Source organism: Aethalodelphis obliquidens, unplaced genomic scaffold, assembly GCF_003676395.1.
Source record: "Aethalodelphis obliquidens isolate GAN/ISIS:26980383/991018 unplaced genomic scaffold, ASM367639v1 scaffold36, whole genome shotgun sequence".
In the NCBI taxonomy this organism is placed as follows: domain Eukaryota; kingdom Metazoa; phylum Chordata; class Mammalia; order Artiodactyla; family Delphinidae; genus Aethalodelphis; species Aethalodelphis obliquidens.
This window is the reverse complement of record NW_020837980.1, coordinates 7,957,504-7,976,766: the sequence shown is the minus strand read 5'-3', so window position 1 is coordinate 7,976,766 and position 19,263 is coordinate 7,957,504. Positions and strand designations below refer to the sequence as shown.

At 35.9% G+C, this 19,263-nt stretch overlaps 3 protein-coding genes across 15 annotated transcripts in view; 1 reads left to right on the top strand and 2 right to left on the bottom strand.

Annotated features, from left to right (window-relative positions):
• DNAI7 (dynein axonemal intermediate chain 7) overlaps positions 1 to 464 on the bottom strand; it is a 74,502-nt gene extending 74,038 nt beyond the window's left edge. Inside the window, exon 1 of the mRNA XM_027129420.1 lies at positions 369 to 464. Within this exon, the coding sequence (XP_026985221.1) occupies positions 369 to 371 (3 nt within the window). The 5' untranslated portion in view covers positions 372 to 464. The remainder of the gene's footprint in view (positions 1 to 368) is intronic.
• Positions 465 to 623: 159 nt separating this feature from the next.
• Positions 624 to 19,263, top strand: part of ETFRF1 (electron transfer flavoprotein regulatory factor 1) — a 21,770-nt gene continuing 3,130 nt past the window's right edge. Inside the window, exons 1-4 of one of the 10 annotated variants that reach the window (XR_003437775.1) lie at positions 624 to 740; positions 827 to 980; positions 4,837 to 4,924; positions 17,422 to 18,910. Coding sequence is in view for 1 of the 10 variants with exons in the window: in XM_027129418.1 (XP_026985219.1) it covers positions 4,880 to 4,924; positions 5,003 to 5,224 (267 nt within the window). In the remaining 9 variants the exon portion in view is untranslated. Of the gene's footprint in view, positions 741 to 826; positions 981 to 4,836; positions 4,925 to 4,968; positions 5,883 to 17,421; positions 18,911 to 19,263 lie in introns of those variants that run through there. The other 9 variants (XR_003437776.1, XR_003437774.1, XR_003437773.1 and 6 more) reach the window with 9 other exon arrangements.
• Positions 6,301 to 19,263, bottom strand: part of KRAS (KRas proto-oncogene, GTPase) — a 35,957-nt gene continuing 22,994 nt past the window's right edge. For 2 of the 4 annotated variants that reach the window (XM_027129414.1, XM_027129415.1), the window contains exons 5-6: positions 15,510 to 15,633; positions 10,705 to 10,781 (exon numbers count right to left, since the gene is read on the bottom strand). In XM_027129414.1, the coding sequence (XP_026985215.1) occupies positions 15,514 to 15,633 (120 nt within the window). In that variant the 3' untranslated portion in view covers positions 10,705 to 10,781; positions 15,510 to 15,513. Of the gene's footprint in view, positions 10,782 to 15,173; positions 15,175 to 15,509; positions 15,634 to 19,263 lie in introns of all 4 variants that reach the window. The other 2 variants (XM_027129417.1, XM_027129416.1) reach the window with 2 other exon arrangements.

Here is a 19,263-nt window from a genome sequence, read left to right as displayed (position 1 = left end):
ACACTTCCGCCAAGCTGCAATAAAATAGCAATTTCATGGGAATGTCTATCACTATTGGAAGTTACTAAATTGAGACCGATATTTAAATTTAGCAAGAGGTCGAGATTTTAAGACATCATCTGACCGCACTGATCATTCACCGTTTGCAGAAACTGGTTTTTACTCCCACCTGTCCGCCGGAGCCTGGACAGAAGGCCACAGATCTGGGGAAGGTCCTTCCCCCCTCCCCCCACAAGGATATGGGCTCTTTCCTAAACCGACTCGCTCCCCTCTGATAAAATATGACAGGCTCTTGTTACATCATTTAACACGGTGCAGGAGAATCAATGCTCGCCCCTTCACCCAGCTCCCCTACTTTCCCTGCTCACCATGCTGAGACAGACACTACCTCCGTAGTGGGCCAAGTCGGAGCTCAGGGTTGTGAGGACAAACGCTCCCGGGTTGTGAGGACAAACGCTCGCGGGTTGTCAGGACGACAAGCCCCTCCCACTGGCGCCAAGGCGGGAGCGGAGATCCGAGCGTCTCGGTCCGCGCAGTCGCACTAGGGTTCTTCCGGACGGCGCCCCGCCCCCTTCCCTGACAGGTTGCCCCACCCACCTCCGCCGCCCCGCCTCGGTCGACTGCCGCAGGAGTCGGAGTGTGAGGAGGCTTTTACGGCTGCCGCGTGCCGGAAAGTGCGTGAGTGCCGGGCCCGAGCGTTTTATTCTGTTTTCCGAATCCTGAGGTCTGGAGGCGGTGAAGTATGCCCTGGGCGAGGACCAGCGGGTGTGGGAAAGGGTTTCTGCGCGTCTTCCGACGTTGACAGTCCCTCTTCCTATTTCCCTAGAGTAGCTGGGACGAATCTTTCTGTGCGGTTTCGAGAAGGAAGGGGGCCGCCGGCTACGCGACTGGGTCGAGTGACTGACACCGGCTCGGCTGCCTGGGCCGCCACCGCTTAGACCAGCGTGGGGCGGGGCTCGATTGGCAGTTTAGAAAAAGAGGTAAATAGATTGGCTCCCAGAGGGTTGTTTATTTCGAAATTAATAACCTTCGGATTCTTCTCCCTGCACCTGGTTCTGTTTACTTCCTGGGCACGCAAGGTATATGCCGTTTTTCCTTAGAGGCACTCTAAACAAGAACTGGAAATGATTTGAAGCAGTTCCTGGGTAAAGTATTCCTCACAGGTGGCGGTCTCTGAGACCCAGCAAGACTCGCTAAATTATGTGCCCAGGGTCAAGGTCACAGATTAACTGTACCAACCGGTAGCACAACCCGTCGAATGTCAGTCTCCCCGCATGAAACTCTGGCAATTTAGACCAACAGGAAAACTAGAAGAAATTAAGAGATTGAGAAATTAAGGTCCTTCCAAAGCCTGTCTGAATTCTCTGTGATTTCACATCTAAACCCTGTTTTAGCCTGACATGAAATGCTTTCAAATTATTGCCACCATTTCTCATCTCTGAATTCTCATTTTATAATGCGCTGTCCCTTGCACTTTCATTGACTAAAGGTATTATTAGTAAATCAGTATTACTGACTGAGCTGGTCTTTGTGGGTTAAAGTGTTATTCTCCCCACAGAAATCCAGACTGTGTCATAGCTATGACACCTCGCCTCCACATCCCTGGTAGCAAGATTAAAACGTCTTAACGTCGACTTCATATAGAGTTCTGAAGCTGTGTGGTGTGGAACTAAGCTTTTGTTTTAGTTTATCAACCAAGCTACTAATATTTATGATACGAAAGCTCAGTCGACTCTGATGCGGGTAAGGAGGTGTGATGGTAATCACAAACAACTGTAAAATGGTGGGCTTCTAGAGGAGAGTCTTGCTCAAGTTCTCATTCCACCAGCTTCCCTCCTAGGGAGAAGGATTTGCTGTGGATGTGTTAAAACAGGCTGGACTGTGTTCTAGGAGGGCCACTGTGCTGAGATTATACCAGTGAGCTTGTTTAGTTCTTCTCTACTACTTCTCTTACAAGCTGCGGAAGAAGGCCCAGTTCCTGTTCTCTTTGTCACCTTCAGACAGGTGTAGTACCTCCCCCGTATGAACATACACAGCCATCTCCTTTCAACTCACTTTTATAATCTGGCTTCTAGGTAGGCCTAGACCAAGCAGTATACAAGCTTTTGGGGCCAAGCTCTCTTGCCACCTACCTCTTGGATTATGTATCCTTTGGTGCTCCAAGTGTATTGGGATACATTTTTGTGTGAAGCTTTTTAGGCTTAACTACTTTGGGGAAATGTGCTTCATCTGTTTGAGTCAAGTCAGAACTTCATGGAGAACAGTGACTAATAACAGCTCTAGACACCATAACCCCTAGTTAAATGACTTAACCCAGAACTGGAGTTAGTTACGTCTTACCTCCTTGGCCCACAAGTCATTGGGAGAGAGCTATCCCCATCCAGATTCTCAGGATGATGGGGGACTTCTCTCAGTCGCTAACTGGTTTGGCTCTCTACAAAGAACAGTAACCTCCATGACTTCATGCAGGGTTAAGGAACAGCCCCAGGTCCCTGCTGCATTTAAATTGTTCACCAATACTGAACCCAAGGAAACCTATTTCTCCCAAAGGCTAAAATAAACTGAAATGCCTGAAGGTCAGCATGCAATAACAAACTTCCTTAACTCATAAAGTAACATATCAAAGAATGGGACAAGCTTACCTTAGTCACAGCAGCTACTTTTTTGCTGGGCAGGTCCTTTATTATATATAATTTGTAAAGAGGGCAACAGCTAAAGAGGATGATTTAAGCCACATTTCTAAACAGTTTTACAAATTACAAATTGTGAATTAAATAGAGCTATGCTCTTTGCCAGGAATTAAACAGCTTATAATTTGCAATTTTAAATTACATCTAATGTAGATTTGATTTACAATTATTTTAAAAGCACAAGGTTCTTAAGAGTCATCATTCTTCAGTAAGATTAAAACACATGAAAAATGGCTCTCAGCAAAAAAAAAAAAGTTTTAAAAATGAAATTCGGTGTTGATGTACCCGGTTAAATACACTCATCTAATTTCACTCCCTTCCAAAACCATTAAATCTTCAGTAAACCAATTTAAAAATAAAAGAAAAATAGAAGAGGAGATGACAACAGTAAAACTTGAGAAGCTGCAAAACAGATGAATGTGACCTAGCACACTAGAAAAGCCCAGTTTATACTGCATATTGCTCAAAAGGCACTGGAACAGGGCCACTGTAATTGGAAATGAAGAACGAAGTAAATCAGAGAGGATGAAGTGAAAGCTTTTTGAAAACCACCCCTAAGTGTCTGCACCCCTCACTCCCACAGAAGACTGGAGGTTTTATTTCTGGACAAAATAATACTAGTCTCTGGAGTGGGGTGTCCTCAGGCATACTAAGTACACCAAAACCACACTGGAAGCAGATTAGGTGAATTTGGGTATACATAATGCTGAATGCAAGGCCCTGGTTCCTCTTCTGCTTCTTAATGTTACATTAGCAAATGCTCAGAAGATTGGAAGACTTTTCTCTGGGGAATCTGACCAGCCGAGGAGAACCATCTAAGATACTAACATCAGAGGTTCCCCGATAAAGGGCCCACTCAGATCACCCTAAGTAAAGCCCAAAGTCCCTAAGCTGCAACCATGTATGCAGATCTTCTGAAGGTTTTTTTTGTCCTTTCATTTGTAGGAGCAGATTGAAAAGGACTACCTTTTCTGGAGGAAAGCTCAGAAGTGATAACAGACAAAAGCAGAAAAATAGCAATTTGGAGGAAAACAAGAAAGCTAATATTAATGAACTCAGAAAAATTGCTCTGCTACGTTGTATGCTTGTAATGTGAGCTAACTCATAAATTGTTAGTAAACAGGAGAAGTATACAAGTATTAACATGGAAATAATGTTGGCTCCTATGTGATTTTTTTTCCCTAAGAAAGAGGAGCCAGAGAAGCAGATTTATAAACTTCAGCAAGAAAAGGTCTTCACTTAGTTGCTGTACTGGCAGCAGGAGCCTTTCAAGTATGTTTGTAAAACAATTTAAAAAGTGCTCACCCCCAGGGCTCCCTCCTCAGAGAGGTATACCCTGTTTTTTGCAACTGTTGTCCTGGTTACAGTTGAGTCACCTATCCTGACCACTGATTGGCCATCCCAAGTATTGGGAATTATTTTCTGGTGAGGCTGTCATGGTGCCTTTACAGAGCTGCCTCTCCCTAGCAGCACGAACCAAGTACACATAAAGAAGCTTATCTGTCCCACTGGATGTCGCCGGCTCCTCGTGTAGCCCCTTATGGGTTGTTCACTTGGCCTCTTCACCACCGATCTTACTGCCCATCTCCTGTTAGTTGTGAACCTGCTTGACCCTCACACCCAGTTTTGCCTCTTTAGCCTTTCTTAGGAGGGCACTCTTGATTTGATCAGGCCTCTTCCCAGTGTCCTGTTTTAGCCTTGCCTTGAAAGCAGGGTAAAGGCAATTCTCCTTCTGACAAGAAAACTGAGGCTCAGAAAGGTTAAGTAACCTGTACAACACTATGCAGCTGGGATTCAAATCTAGTTCTACCTAATTCATTCCACTCTGGTATACAAGGAGGTACACCTACATATCCAGCTTTGCCAATCCATTTTCTGTAGTTGTCCTGTTTCCTTCATAGAACTTATCACAATTCATGATATTGTTTGTAGTATACCCCTCTGGAGATGTTACTTCTGTGAGAGCAGGTATCTCATCTGACACGTTCATAGCTACATCTCAGTGCATGGAACATAAAAGTGCTTAATAAATATTTATTGAATGAAAAGAAAGGGTACCATTTCACCAATGTGTAAAATCCTTTTTCTTTGATTCTTTTTTAAGACTACAATGCAGTTATTTGTAAAAATTTTTCTTTTTCTTTAGGTACATTAAATGTAAAAGTGAATGCTTTCCATGATACGTGCAAATGGCCAGTTCTTTAAGAGGAGAAGTACTGAATCTTTATAAAAATGTAAGTAATTATGTTGCCAATTTTATAAATGTTATATGACATAGATTGTTTAGAAATATATAATCTTTCTTTTTTAAGCTGCTGTATCTTGGACGAGACTATCCAAAAGGAGCAGACTATTTTAAAAGGCGTCTGAAGAGTGTTTTCCTTAAAAACAAAGATGTGAAGGACCCAGAGAAGATCAAAGAACTTATTGAACAAGGCCAATTTGTAATGAAAGAACTAGAAGCATTATACTTCCTTAAGAAATATAGAGCTATGAAACAACGCTATTACTCAGATACTAACAAAACTAACTGATCACTATTACTATAATTTGAAAATCAGTGCCAGCTGTTTATGTATACCAGCTACTACAAAAATGATTCTAAAATGTCAAGGTAATACATTTTGTTAAAAATACTTTACTGAACTAAAATAGGTTTCCACTTCTGTTCAAACTGAGAGCTTTATCAGCAACCTTTATGCTCAATTTTTATACTAAAATAGCAATTTAACTATATGATGCTGCCAACTACCAATTAAAAATTGATGAGCACCCAATTTTGAATGAAAATATAATGTACTTAATTTTTGCCAATTCTTAGCCCATCTCTGCATTTTACTGAAAAAAGAATGCCGTTTAATGCACATTTAAGTAAGCAAAATAATTTCTTGCAAGTTTATTGCCCTTAACTTTTGAAGGAGTTCCTTATTTTTGACCCCGTTTGGTACATTCACAGCACAGAGTCAAGGTTCACTGCAAAAGAATGATTTAAGTGCAGTTAGTAGAAGTAATAAGTATAGAGTAAGATTACTTCTGAACTCGAAACAGCCTGCCAGCAACTGGCATCACATATATATACCTATCTAATTATTTCCATTATTAATTTTTGCCACTGGCTGCCTTTGGGCCTTAAATCACCCGTTGTGTATCAATTACCTTCTTCAATAAAAAGTAATAAGTAATGTTATTCTATTCTTTTGTCATAAAGGCAGATTTGTTTTGCATCCACTTCTAAATGAGTTAACATGGCACAGGACCTAAACCTAACGTGGTTTCAAGCAAACACTTAAACCTTTACATAATGTTCACAGCACCTTTCATAAAGAATATATCCAACTTACAAGCTGCAAAAAAAGATTTACTAATATACTATAGCGTCTGTGGCTTATAAACTACCCCATATCAATTATGGGGCTAATGTTTCAAATTTCCATCAAGAAGTACACACTACTGGGAATTCCCTGGCGGTCCAGTGGTTAGGACTTGGCACTTTCACTGCTGTGGGCCCAGGTCTGATCCCTGGTCGGGGAACTAAGATCCAAAAGCTGTGCGGCACAGCCAAAAAATAAATAAATAAATAAATAAAAATTAAAAAAAAGAGTACAAACTATGATAGTCACCATAACTATTTTTATTACATTACAATAATTAGGAGCAGTACAGTTCATGACAAAAATATTACAAATTTCAGATCACTTCACAGCACATACTCCTATAAACATTTAAAAGTTAATTTTAATTAAAAGAGTGGTCATTTTTAAATTTAATGTTTGATATGACCAACATTCCTAGGTCAGCGCAACCAAACGATGGAAAACAACTGGATCACACTGCATATGTCCCACAAAAAAAAAAAGCACAATGTACAAAATGTGCATGTTTCAGTTTACACTATACAAAAATAGTTAAAATACATTCCAGGTAAACATGTTACATTAAGAAATAGTACTAGTAAGAAATTGGCACTCAAAGGAAAAATGCAAAAGTATTTTCAACAGGAAAACACAAGACAGTGGAATTGGAAATTTTTGGATAAAACATTACATAACCCATTTAGCTCTCTATAGGGAAGGGGACCTTCTGTAATTGACACTTCTGTAGGTAATAACTTTGTTTTTCCTAAATTCATCTAAAAATTGCCTATTATCATCCCAAACAGGCACTTAAAACTATTAAACTAAAACAAGTGTTACTAGTTACAACTCTTTTTAAAGAACTGATGTGAATATATCTTTAGAAAGAAAGAAATTTCATTTTCTGAAGGAATTTACAGCTGTTCAATTTATGCTGTTCAATTTCTCAATGCAGATTTCATGCTACCCAATATCAACACCAAAGTTATTAAATATAAGTTCACCTTTAAAATAACTAATGGGTTGTTAAAAATCATTAATACATAATCATCAAGAAATTATTACTTTTTGGCAAATGGAAATGGCAGATAATTCTTACTGCCTACAAAAAAACCTAAATGTGTATATATTGTTTAGAAAAAATGGATAGAAGAAAAAAAAATCACTGGAATACAAATGAGATGAACTTGTGCAAACTGCAACTTAACATGCCTCACAAAGTTTCTACATATTTTAGGACAAAATTGTGCAATGGTGGCTAAGATTTTGATAACCTACAAAAGTTAGGTTCTAATTCCTATGCAGTGTGACTCAGTTAAAATGGAACCTAGAATTCCTAATTGGAGATATTCACTCGAATTTTACTACATACTTCTGCTACATTCTTCCATAAACATGTTAATATCTAAACCTATGTAATTTAGCAACTTTTTTCAACTTCAACAAGGATTTTTATCTTTAAGGCTATAATAATTAGATAACATTCGTTATTTCTAGGATTATCTCTCCCCTTTTAAAATCTCTACAAAAACAAACATTTTATTAAACCATTCAAAATTCACATAATAAAGGATAATTACCACTGCCATAAAAAAATTGCCCAGCTACATCAAAAATTCAAGAGTCCTAAAAATCCCCTCAGTTATACACTGCAATTCCTGAAGTATGGCCATTTCTTTCTCTTGTGTGGAAACAAGAGGAGGTACTATGTAAGTGTAAACACCCTAACTAGATAATGTTCCATAAACCTGTAGTTTAGTATAGCATCTCAGAAATCATATTGATTTTTACATAGAAGTTTCCTTTTCTGTGAATTAGGTCTGGCATCTGTTTATTTTTACCCAGATAAACAACTATTTTAGAATTCAATGTTTAATTTTTAAAGTCTATTTTAATTACTTATACAAAGAGACCATACTACACACAAGGGAATTTTAACATTATCTGACATACAATTTAATTGGTACTATAGTTGTCCCAATAGAATCACATCATTATGTCAAATAAAAAACAATATTCAAATTTTACTCCTTTAAAACAATGAAGTAAACTAATTTAATTTTAAAAAGTAGCTTGATTAAACAGTTACATTGGAATCAGAGCAAAACAATTATTTCAGAACTGGAAGAAACTAAGCTTAGAGACCAAATCACTTCTTTGCAAAACTACAATATGCATTATATCTGGGTCATGTGCCAGATGCCTCACTAAAATATAGACTGCTCTAGAATATAAGCACTACCTAAGGACAGGGATTATGTCCCTTGTCTGAGGATACTCTAATATCCCCAGTGCCTTGTGTAGTGCCTGGCATCTAGAAGGCACTCAAATATTTGTTGAATAAATGAATTCTGCTAAAGAGTAAGATTTATGAATAAATTTTAAAGTATCTTTCATTGCAAAATTTTAGCTTTTAAAACAATGGAATGTATCATTAGCAGGGCTAGTCCTCGTTGTAGATTACATAAGGAGTTCTTTCAGCACTACCTTTGTTAAATTCTCATTCCATTGGATAGGGATCTGACTCCTCATAGCAGGTATGAAAATTCCTACTTTGTCCCTGATGGACCAGGCAGCAAAGAGATGATGTTCAAAGGATCAAGATTAAATTGCTACAGCCACCACCTGAAAATTAACTCTTAGGTCAAATTCCATTATAGCGTCTGTCGGATTATGCTGAACCTGAGGAAGTAAGATGTAGGGCATTTTGATGTGACTTGATGGGAAGCCTTCATGGAGATATCCAAAGCAGCAATAAATCTTTGAGGTTAGGGGAATGAGAAGTATTAAAAGAAAAAACATCAAGTCAGGGGGCATGTAGAAGGGTAGGCAGGCAAGATGACACTAATATGGGAGAAGTCCTGAAAGCGGAGAATGGATATTCAGAAATAAACTTCACCTCTTGCACAATTTTGCCTAAGACTGGCACTGAAGATGATAACACAGGTAAAAAGTTACAGATTGTGCTGAGACTGACAAATAGGTATATCCTTATGTAAACTGAATGTAAATCACATAGTTATAATGCTAGATACAGCCTTTGAGATGACTTCTTTTAACATGAAGAAATGGATAGTAAGTGATTTGCCTAAAATTGGAGTTATGAAAGACACATAACTAGAAACTAAGTCACCTTCCTCCTTGTCCAGTGATATTTTCACCTCAACACACCATCTCAGTTCAAATATTTTAAAATAAGTTAACATTTTAAATGCATTGAAAGAATCATTTTAACATTAATTTATCTATTTTATAAGCATTAGATATTCTTAATTATGGACCAGACTTGTAAAGTGTTACTTTAGCCAGTGTTAAGAGAACTAGCCAATACTCAAGGTTTTGAAACTTTTTCATTTTGTTTTAAAAAAATTAAAATCTTGCCACCCCACCCTAAAACCTCATTTAAAAATAATGTTTTTTTAAAGTTTCGTTTCGTTTTAACAAAAGTGACGTTCCTGAGTAGGACTACCACATAGTGAGAATGTACCCTGCTGAGCTATCCAAACTCTCTCCCAGTCCCCATTTTTGACCAGCCAAGGCATGACAACATTGGAAGACCATAGGGATGCAGTCCATACTGTGAAACTCTCAGTGAAGCTCAAAGCTCACACAAGGCCTGGCCTTTCCACCTTGGTCTCCGTAACACCTACTAAGCTAACTGGACCAAATAATTTTTAACATCATTACCAGTAGAATTAAAACTACTTTCAAAGACTGAAGTTCAAGAAAAGATTTATGCTAAGAAAGAGCAGTCTGACACGGGGAGACTATATTTAATTCCTATGAGAATTTTTGTAATTCAATACATGTTAAATTTTTTTCAATTATTATAAAAGTTTAGTAGCATGTAAATATAGCCCCAAAATGGTTGTTATAATCCTCATTACATTCTGGGTTTGCCTTAACAGGAAAAGCTATTCAGAGTATTATAGGAATTCACCTAATATAGAAAGTAAATGGCCTTTTAATATTCCATTGCCTTGTATTTTTTTCAATTTTTTCCCTTTTTATAGAAAAAATATAATATTTGGGGGAACGTGACCGTTGACAAATAGCAGTGGAAAGAAGGAGAAAACCTTTGTGAACAGTGTACCTTTACATTCACTAAGGGTAACTGAAACTACAGGACATGAAACCTACAAGATGAATCTACAGGAAGCTCATAAATTTGTGTTCCCTCAATGCTTCAGTAAAACCAATCATGAAATCTCAACTGAAGTTATAATTAGTAATTAATCCATGTATATGATTGATAAAACACAGAATAGGGATGATTTGAAAGGCTCATTAATTTGTTTCACACTCAAGTTCACAATTGGTAAGAAAAATAGGAAGTAATCAACTGCATGCACCAAAAACCCCAGGACAGAAATCTCAGGTGTTCAGTTTCTTTTTCACAGGCATTGCTAGTTCAAAAACCAAAACTCAGGGAATACTGGCACTTAGAGGAAAAAAGTTTCCACTGTCATTTTAAAATAAGCATTCAAGATAAAAGCTAACAGTATGGATGGAGCAGAAAGACAATTAGGTAATGCTAAAACAAATGCTAATAATTTAGTGTAATGTACAAAAATTACCACTTTTACTTAAGTACGCCTTAAGAAAAAAGTACAAATTGTATTTACATAATTATACACTTTGTCTTTGACTTCTTTTTCTTCTTTTTACCTTCTTTGCTCATCTTTTCTTTATGTTTTCGAATTTCTCGAACTAATGTATAGAAGGCATCGTCAACGCCCTGAAACACATAAGTATTAAAACGTGAATATATATGATGGTTTGAGGTATACAGATAACAGAAAAGATATATTACTAATGGAAACATTAATATTGAGAAGGAATAAGGATACGTAACATTTCTCTTTAGACAACTGAATATATATCAGACTTCTAGGATTCTTAAATGTCTTCAACGATATTTTGTTAACATTATAGGAACACTGATTTTCACAAAAGGCAATGAAAATCAACGGCACAGAATCTTACGTATGCTTAGTTAACACATTAATTTCCCCCAGAACTTAATTTGCTACTAATTTTTCCATATTGGCACACCTCAGTCACTGAAATCCAAATGTATTTGTGTATATATGTGAATAAGTATTTATACTTAATTATCCCTGAGTTTCTAGATATTTGATATAAGCCATGCAAGTAAATACTAATTTCATAAATATTCGCTGCATTTGACCTCTGGTTCAATACTTATTTAAATCCATTAGATTTAAAGAACTACCATGAAGTATACAGTATTAGATTATACTTTCAGTTTTCTAAAGGCATTAGTTTCAGCTCATATATTTATGATATGAGAAGGAAATTTAAAGTGACCACAACAGGGACTTCCCTGGTGGTCCAGTGGTTAAGACTGTGCTTCCACTGCAGGGGACGCGGGTTCAATCCCTGGTAGGGGAACTAAGATTCCACATGCCGCGCGGAGCGGCCAAAAAAAAAATTTTAAAAACAAGTAAAGAATGTGACCACAACACAAGACACAATACTTTGAAAAATGTAATGCCTCTATTTGTGGAGAAATGAGCTAAATCATTTAAATGGTGGTAGAGTCTGATGATTTGGAGATTTTTTTTAATTCATTATTTTTTTAGTTTATGTTTAGTATATTAAGTATTCAAAATACTTAATATAAAGTCAGATTAATATTTGACATATAAAGTCAAATGCTGTGTATCTTCAGAGAAATTTCCATTTGATCATTTTGGCCTACATCTAGCTGTGATCAAAAGCAAGGTATCCAAATCAGTAATGGTTGAAAGTGATTTCAAGTCAGAATAATTTTCAACCTAATCATTCATACAGAACATGAAAAATGGCACTTTGAAACTGGTGGCAGGACAGTAGATTTTAACCCTGCAATCCTGAATTATACAAGATCTATACATAAGTCAATTCTTGTCCTACCCCTATTAAAAAGCAAATTAAATATAAAAGCAAAATAGAGAATTAAAGAAAAAATATGATCCTCTATGTATTTTAATATCTGTTTAACTGATTAGTAACTGTCAACAAAAGCCTGATGTTTTCAAACCTAGACACTAGAGGGAGTCTTAGGAACAAATACACAACAAATAAAGTATAAATCAAGCCACTTTAACAATGAAAACTGGCTTTTTACTCAATTTAACCACCTCTGCTGAATATTAATATAAACACATTCATTAAGTTATATTATCTTAAAAATAATTGAAAATTTAACAGCGATATGATTTCTCCTTTATGCATTACTAAGATCTTCTACAATTACTATTTCAAAATAATAACTAAATTAACTCGGGCATTTTCAGTCTAGTTACATTTAACTAACTTTCACAACAGAGCTAAAGTTTAGAAAAGTATTACCAATATTTTTAAAGAATTAAACAGAGTGGGAATGAGAGGCTTGCTCACATTTAAACAACAGTAGTGGGATAAAAACCAGCATTATTGATTTGAATACTAGTGAAGAAAAGTCCCCAGTAAAGCCCCCAAACTGCACTCACTGATGTTCCCCACTTTCTGATATCATTACTGATTATATGTGTATGATGACATACACTTCTGTTTCACACAGAGGATAGAGAAAAAGTGATAAGACAGTTTATCAGCAATACAATCAAGGCTTAATATATATAAGCCTTCATGCTAACCTTCTAAACACATAAAGAGCAAAACACTTCCGATGGTACAATAAAGAATAATTATTTTATTATTATAAATAATACCAACCTTGACTAATTTCTAACCATAAACTCTTAGAATGGGATGGAATCTTAAGAGAGGATATACTCCAACTCCCCTACCCTTCACAAATTCCCTTTGATCACACATCCTTATGTAGTCTACTCCATTTCCACTGTTTTTATAATGAAGAAAAATGTCAATGATACAAAAATGCTGAAGCAGATAAAATGAAAAAACATGAGATGGATATAGAGAAGACACATCCTAAGGTGAAAACAATATATAAGTATTTAGGAGACAATGAAGGCAGAATCTGGTAAGATTACCTTCTTCTAAGATTCTGACAAATACTTTTAGTTCATACTGCACTGAACTTTATATACTTTATATATAATCTTATTAATAATTTCAATGATTAGTAAAATGTTAAAACTGATCAAAACAGGGCAGTGAACACACTTTTTACATTCTTATATACACATTTAAAAGACAAAATAGGGTACCAGTAATTATTTGGTTTAAACCCATCATTTTAGGACTAAGAAAAACTAATTTGCATATATTTATCATTGTCAAATTAATTTTGTAAAAATATTTAAAATTTTAAATATTACCAAGTATACTTTTTTCTTATATAAATGCTATTCATGATCACTGAAAAAATAAGGATTTAATTCATCATGCCCAACAATTTCACATTCAGACTACACAGCCACTGAAATATAGTTTGCACAATATGAAATTTTAAAAAGTATATGCTTTCACCTTTGTTTTAAATAAAAATTAAAGCATAAAACTTATTTTATTCTAAATAGTTCTACTGTAAAAATCATCTAATAGTAAGACAATGGGAGAAAAGAAAACTATCACTTAACTCTGGTCATGGCTACTGTTATTTTAGAAGTTTTACTTTTAAAATTGCATTGCAATGTTAAGTTTTATCACAACTTCTAAATTAAATACTTCTTTATACAATGATACTCAAAAAATATTAAGAGTTTATAAATCTTGGGCTTCCCTGGTGGTGCAGTGGTTGAGAGTCCGCCTGCCGATGCAGGGGACACGGGTTCGTGCCCTGGTCCGGGAGGATCCCACATGCCGCGGAGCGGCTGGGCCCGTGAGCCATGGCCACTGAGCCTGTGCGTCCGGAGCCTATGCTCCGCAACGGGAGAGGCCACAACAGTGAGAGGCCCGCGTACCGCAAAAAAAAAAAAAAAAAAAAAGTTTATAAATCTCAATAAAAATTAATGCCAATCATTAATTTTGCTTTGTTTCTTCTTCTGAGTTTAGTTCATTAGTATACCACATAATATCTTTTGGAACTTAGTCTACTATTCAGAAGTATATTTTATATTTTGGGGAGATACATTATTTCATACCTTCAACTCATATATAGTAAACAATATCAACCCTTTAGTTTAATCAGCCCCAAAAATGATATCCTACAATTTTATTTCATGTTCTCACAGAACATTATATGTTACAAATAATATGCATCAAAATCTTAAGCTCTGGCATGAACTTTCTGGTACCTATTGAGTGAAATATTTTCTAAACAAGACCAAATTTAATATTGGTTGGTTTAGAAAGGAAGTTGAGAAATTCCACTCAGTAAATCCAACTGGGCAGCTACTGTGTGCCAGGAACCTCGTTAGGTCATGGACATGCAAAGATTAAAAATATACGATTCTGGCTCTCTAAGATTCTCACCATACAGGACAAACAAAGAAGCGGTTATTTCAATTTAACATGGTTAAGTGTGTAACAGTTAAGAGCAGTAAACTGGGAATACACAAGAAGTGCATTATGCCCAGTCTAACAGTTTTTAAAGAAAGATTCTTAGAGAACAAGAGATGAGACAGTCATGCAAGTGTGTTAACTAGTAAGACTAGGGGATAAGAACACTGGCATTCCCAACAAGAGCAACAGCCAAGACACAAGGGAATGTAAGAAATAACATGGTGTTGATTTACATACGGACAAAAAAATTTCAGACGAGAAGTTTTTAAGAGATAAAGCCAAAGGCTAGGGGGGAAGGAAGGCGTTAAGAGCCTTACATATGCTACGAAACTTGAGATTTTATTCTGTAGGTAACAGGAAGTCAGTAACTAGATTTAAAGCTAAGAAAATGACATTTCTTTTAAATCTCTCTCTCTTTACGCTGTGAATGAAGGCAGCAACAGGTAAACCAAGTAAGAGGTTACAATAGTCCCAGCAAGAAATGATAGGGGCCTGAAGTAATGATGTGATAAAAGTTAGAATGTACCATAATAGGAATTTGTGGTTGCCTCCAAATGGGTGTGAAAAAGAGGGATTTAGGAGTCATCCCAACACTCCAGGTTTCTCAGCTGGGTAAAAAAGTGATGTTGATGCCGCTAAGTTAAGAGAGCACAGACAGAACAAGTATTTGCTTGTGGAATGTCCAAAAGAAAACACGCACTGTAAGAGTGACCCTTTCCCACCTTCTGGGCCATTCAATTTACTCCTCCTTTATATAGTTCCTCATATTTTTTCTCTCTAGACTCTATGACAAATGCAGAGTAGTCTATAGGCATCAAAACCATCTCAATTATAATGAATACCCATTAGATGAAAAATAAATGTAATTAAGAAAATAAAATGAGAAATATAAATAAATAAATGTATTAATTGTGGAAACAAACTACAAGTTTCTTATTTTTTAATACTTCAAATTAGAATCCCACACCTAGGTAGTTCTAAAGCGGTTGCTACTTTGTTACCTGTGAAAGACATCTGCTTTCTGCAGAAATTAATATGCTGAACTTACCAGATTACATTACAATGCATTTTTTAATTTTCACACAGCCAGGAGTCTTTTCTTCTTTGCTGATTTTTTTCAATCTGTATTGTCGGATCTCTCTCACCAATGTATAAAAAGCATCCTCCACTCTCTGCATTGTAAAACACAACTTCTTTAAAGTCTGTTTCATTGGTAATAGTAATTTATTGGGACAGCCATGTGCAAGAAATTTGGAATTATGAGCTTTACTTGAGAATGTTTTGTTTTAAACAGACATCAGATTGTTTGAATAAAATGGGGGATTCAATTTTAAAATATGGGCTTAAATCCTGGTTTGTTCTTTGAAGTCAGTTTTGTTTTGTAATGGGATTAGAATTTTTTTTAAATTTAAATTAGGAGTTAGAGATTATGAAAAACCTAAGTACATGTATTATTAGTATTAATAATGCAGTCATTTTAGTTTGCTAGTCATGGAATTAATCAAAGCCTAAACTGAAGTTAGACTGAAATTATTTCTTTGACTTAGGGAAAACAAGTGATTTCTGTACTCCAGCTCTGAGTGGGGAGCGAGGAGAAAAATGGTACAAAAGGGACATTTAAACTTTGTTTAAAAAAAAAGACTGTTGGGCTTCCCTGGTGGCGCAGTGGCTGGGAGTCCGCCTGCCGATGCAGGGGACGCGGGTTCGTGCCCCGGTCCGGGAGGATCCCACATGCCGCAGAGTGGCTGGGCCCGTGAGCCATGGCCGCTGAGCCTGCGCGTCTGGAGCCTGTGCTCCGCAACGGGAGAGGCAAAAAAAGGGGGGGGCCCGGGTACCAAAAAAAAAAAAAAAAAAAAAAAGACTGTTAACATCAGTCTTTCTATGAACCAAATGTGACAAAATGGACTCAGTTCCTACAAAGTTAATAGGTATCAAAAGTATGATATGTAGTTTTAAATTTAATCAGGCATAGAGAATCAGCCATTTAAGTATTAAGTAAACCAACAGCTAAGGCTTAATTTTAGCATGTACACATCCATTGCTTATAATAGTTAAGAAAAAAAAAGGCACTTCAATTCTTGAGGGTATATTAATTTTTATAAATCTCAAGAATATGTTAAGAACTGCTTCAGTTGAACTCAGTAATTTACCTTTAAAGTAAAACTTTAATTTAAAATTCATAAAAAATTAAGTTTCAGTTAAGCAGTAGGGATTTAAATAATATGTTGATTATATATTAAAATGTACATCTCAAGTTACTTATACCAACTTGTGATGTATTTCTACTCAACTAATACAAAAGTCATTATAGCCCAAGAAAATCTGAATATCTTGTATTTTTAATGAAATCAATTTAATCGACTAGCTAGCTAAACCAACTACAAAATAAAAATTCCAACTATTTTTTCAAATCATTAAATGTTGGTACGTTAAATGACATAGCCACTTTGTACCCATATATAAAATTTTTAATATTTTATATTTATCAGTAATTCTTAAGAGGAGATGGTTTGCTTTTACTCATAAGTCCTTAAAAATTACATATTAGAAATTATTATTAAATTAGATAAATAATTTAAGGCACTAAAATAACTCTAGTAAAGCATGTAAAATATAAAGCATGAGCTGGCATTTAAGGTATTTTCACAAATGATTCTCTTTCAATTTGAAAATCAATGCAAGAAATTTAAAACATATGTATATATAAATAAAACAAACCAGGTAAAGCTCATATTTTTTAAGAATAAAAACTTTATTCCTGTTTAAAAAAAGGTTATAAGGTCAATGTAGAAGTACTGAAATATACTATGATGGAGGAAAAAACAGGGTTTTGTCCTCTACTAATTTAGCAGAAGCAAATTTTGATTGTAACTTATTTCTAAAATTAGTTTGAACGTGTCTACTTTTTAAGTGTGCACATCCCCATCACCAATATCAGAATATATGATTTTTGTTTCCAGCAATGCAGAGAGAGAATTGGAAGCCAGTAATTAAAAAGAAGAGATTACTACCCACCACCAAGAATTCAGTATCAGGACCTCGGAGGCTAAGATAATTAACAACACTGAAAGATAGTTATTCCAGAGTGACTTTTTTCATTTCTCATTTTTACTAATAGGAAATTTAAATTAGATTTTAAAGAATCAGTTATTTACCATATTTTCTCAGACTTAATTACTTATTTCTTGATAATATGCTTTAAAGTCATACGGACATGAAGAGAACATTATTGATCCTTGTATATACCTTAAACCACTGGCACAGAACACTGGTTTCATATTCCAAAATTTGTAGGTAATTTTAAAAGATTAAGTACAGCCGCAACAGATGTTTAATACCTACTGTGGCTAGCTGCTAAGGTCTTAACTGGCACGCAATGATTTATTCTTGGGCATACAGCTTGTTGCCACATAAACTCATTTTCAGATGTCACTTATTAAACTTTAAGAACAACTGAAACAAAAGTACATGTAAAAACAACAGTGCACGTGTTTATATATGTAAATTTTAAAGTAAGTTTGTAAAGATACATTTGTAACTTTTTTTAAATCAGGAGCTCAGCCATTATCTGAAAATGTACTGTGAGACTATGGAAATAGAGCACTTCAATACAGGAGAAAGAACTGTTAACAGCATCATTCTGTATCCCGGTGCCTATAATGCTTTCACTATGCGATTTAATTTTAAACAAGTACTTGTTCTAGTTGAATAGTTTATTATGTGCAAAAGCTCTTTCAATGAAATAAATAACACCTCAAATACCCTAACTATAGGCAGATGCAAGAATACTAAATACTAGCCCTTCTTGGGGGAGAGGAACGGGACGAACAAGATGTATTCTAAAAACCAACTTTGCATCACTGAATTGGAAAGAAACCTTGCCAAACAACAGCCCACCTCAGGAACTACTGAAATGCATCAATACTACTACTTGGGAGGCTATACTCTGCATTGGTGCACAGCAGGTGCTCAGTACTTGCTTTGTCTAGTTTTAACTCATAAAAAGCAAAGTTCAAATCACTGATCTTATGTACAGAAACCCAACTATTATTAAACAGAGAAATATGGCACAAAGTTTTTTTGTTTGGTTTGCTTTGTTAAAATAATTCGATGATAAGCTTTCTTTAATGGAGGTCTTCTAACAACTAAATTTAAGTATCTAGAAATTAACAACAAAACCCGGAAAATTACTCAACATTTTTAAGTTCGTAAAACAAATTTTCACATTATGCTCAAATTGAGACCTCCAGAAAGCAAAAAAGCTGAATCAGGAGTAGCAGATACTCAGAGAATTCTGCTTTTGTCATCTGCTTTACTGAATGATCCCCACTTTTGATTTTAGCAGACTGGAAAACACACAGCTGATTACCACGGTGTCAACGTTTTGGTTTCAACAGCCTTTGCAAACACAGCCATACACTGCCCAAAGAGGCCAGAAAAATATGTCAATTACTAACTGCCCAGATAGATGTGACCTAGGTAGCAGCCTTTATACACTAGGAACACAGGGACCACATACAGCATACTTGCAGAAAATAAAAACTACTTTGGTCTTTCAGATGTGGACTAAAATGATAGTTAAAAATATAATTCAGGGCTTCCCTGGTGGCGTAGTGGTTGAGAGTCCGCCTGCCGATGCAGGGGACGTGGGTTCGTGCCCCGGTCCAGGAAGATCCCACATGCCGCGGAGCGGCTGGGCCCGAGAGCCATGGCCGCTGAGCCTGTGCGTCCGCAACGGGAGAGGCCACGACAGTAAGAGGCCCGCATACCGCAAAAAAAAAAAAAAAAAAAAAATATATATA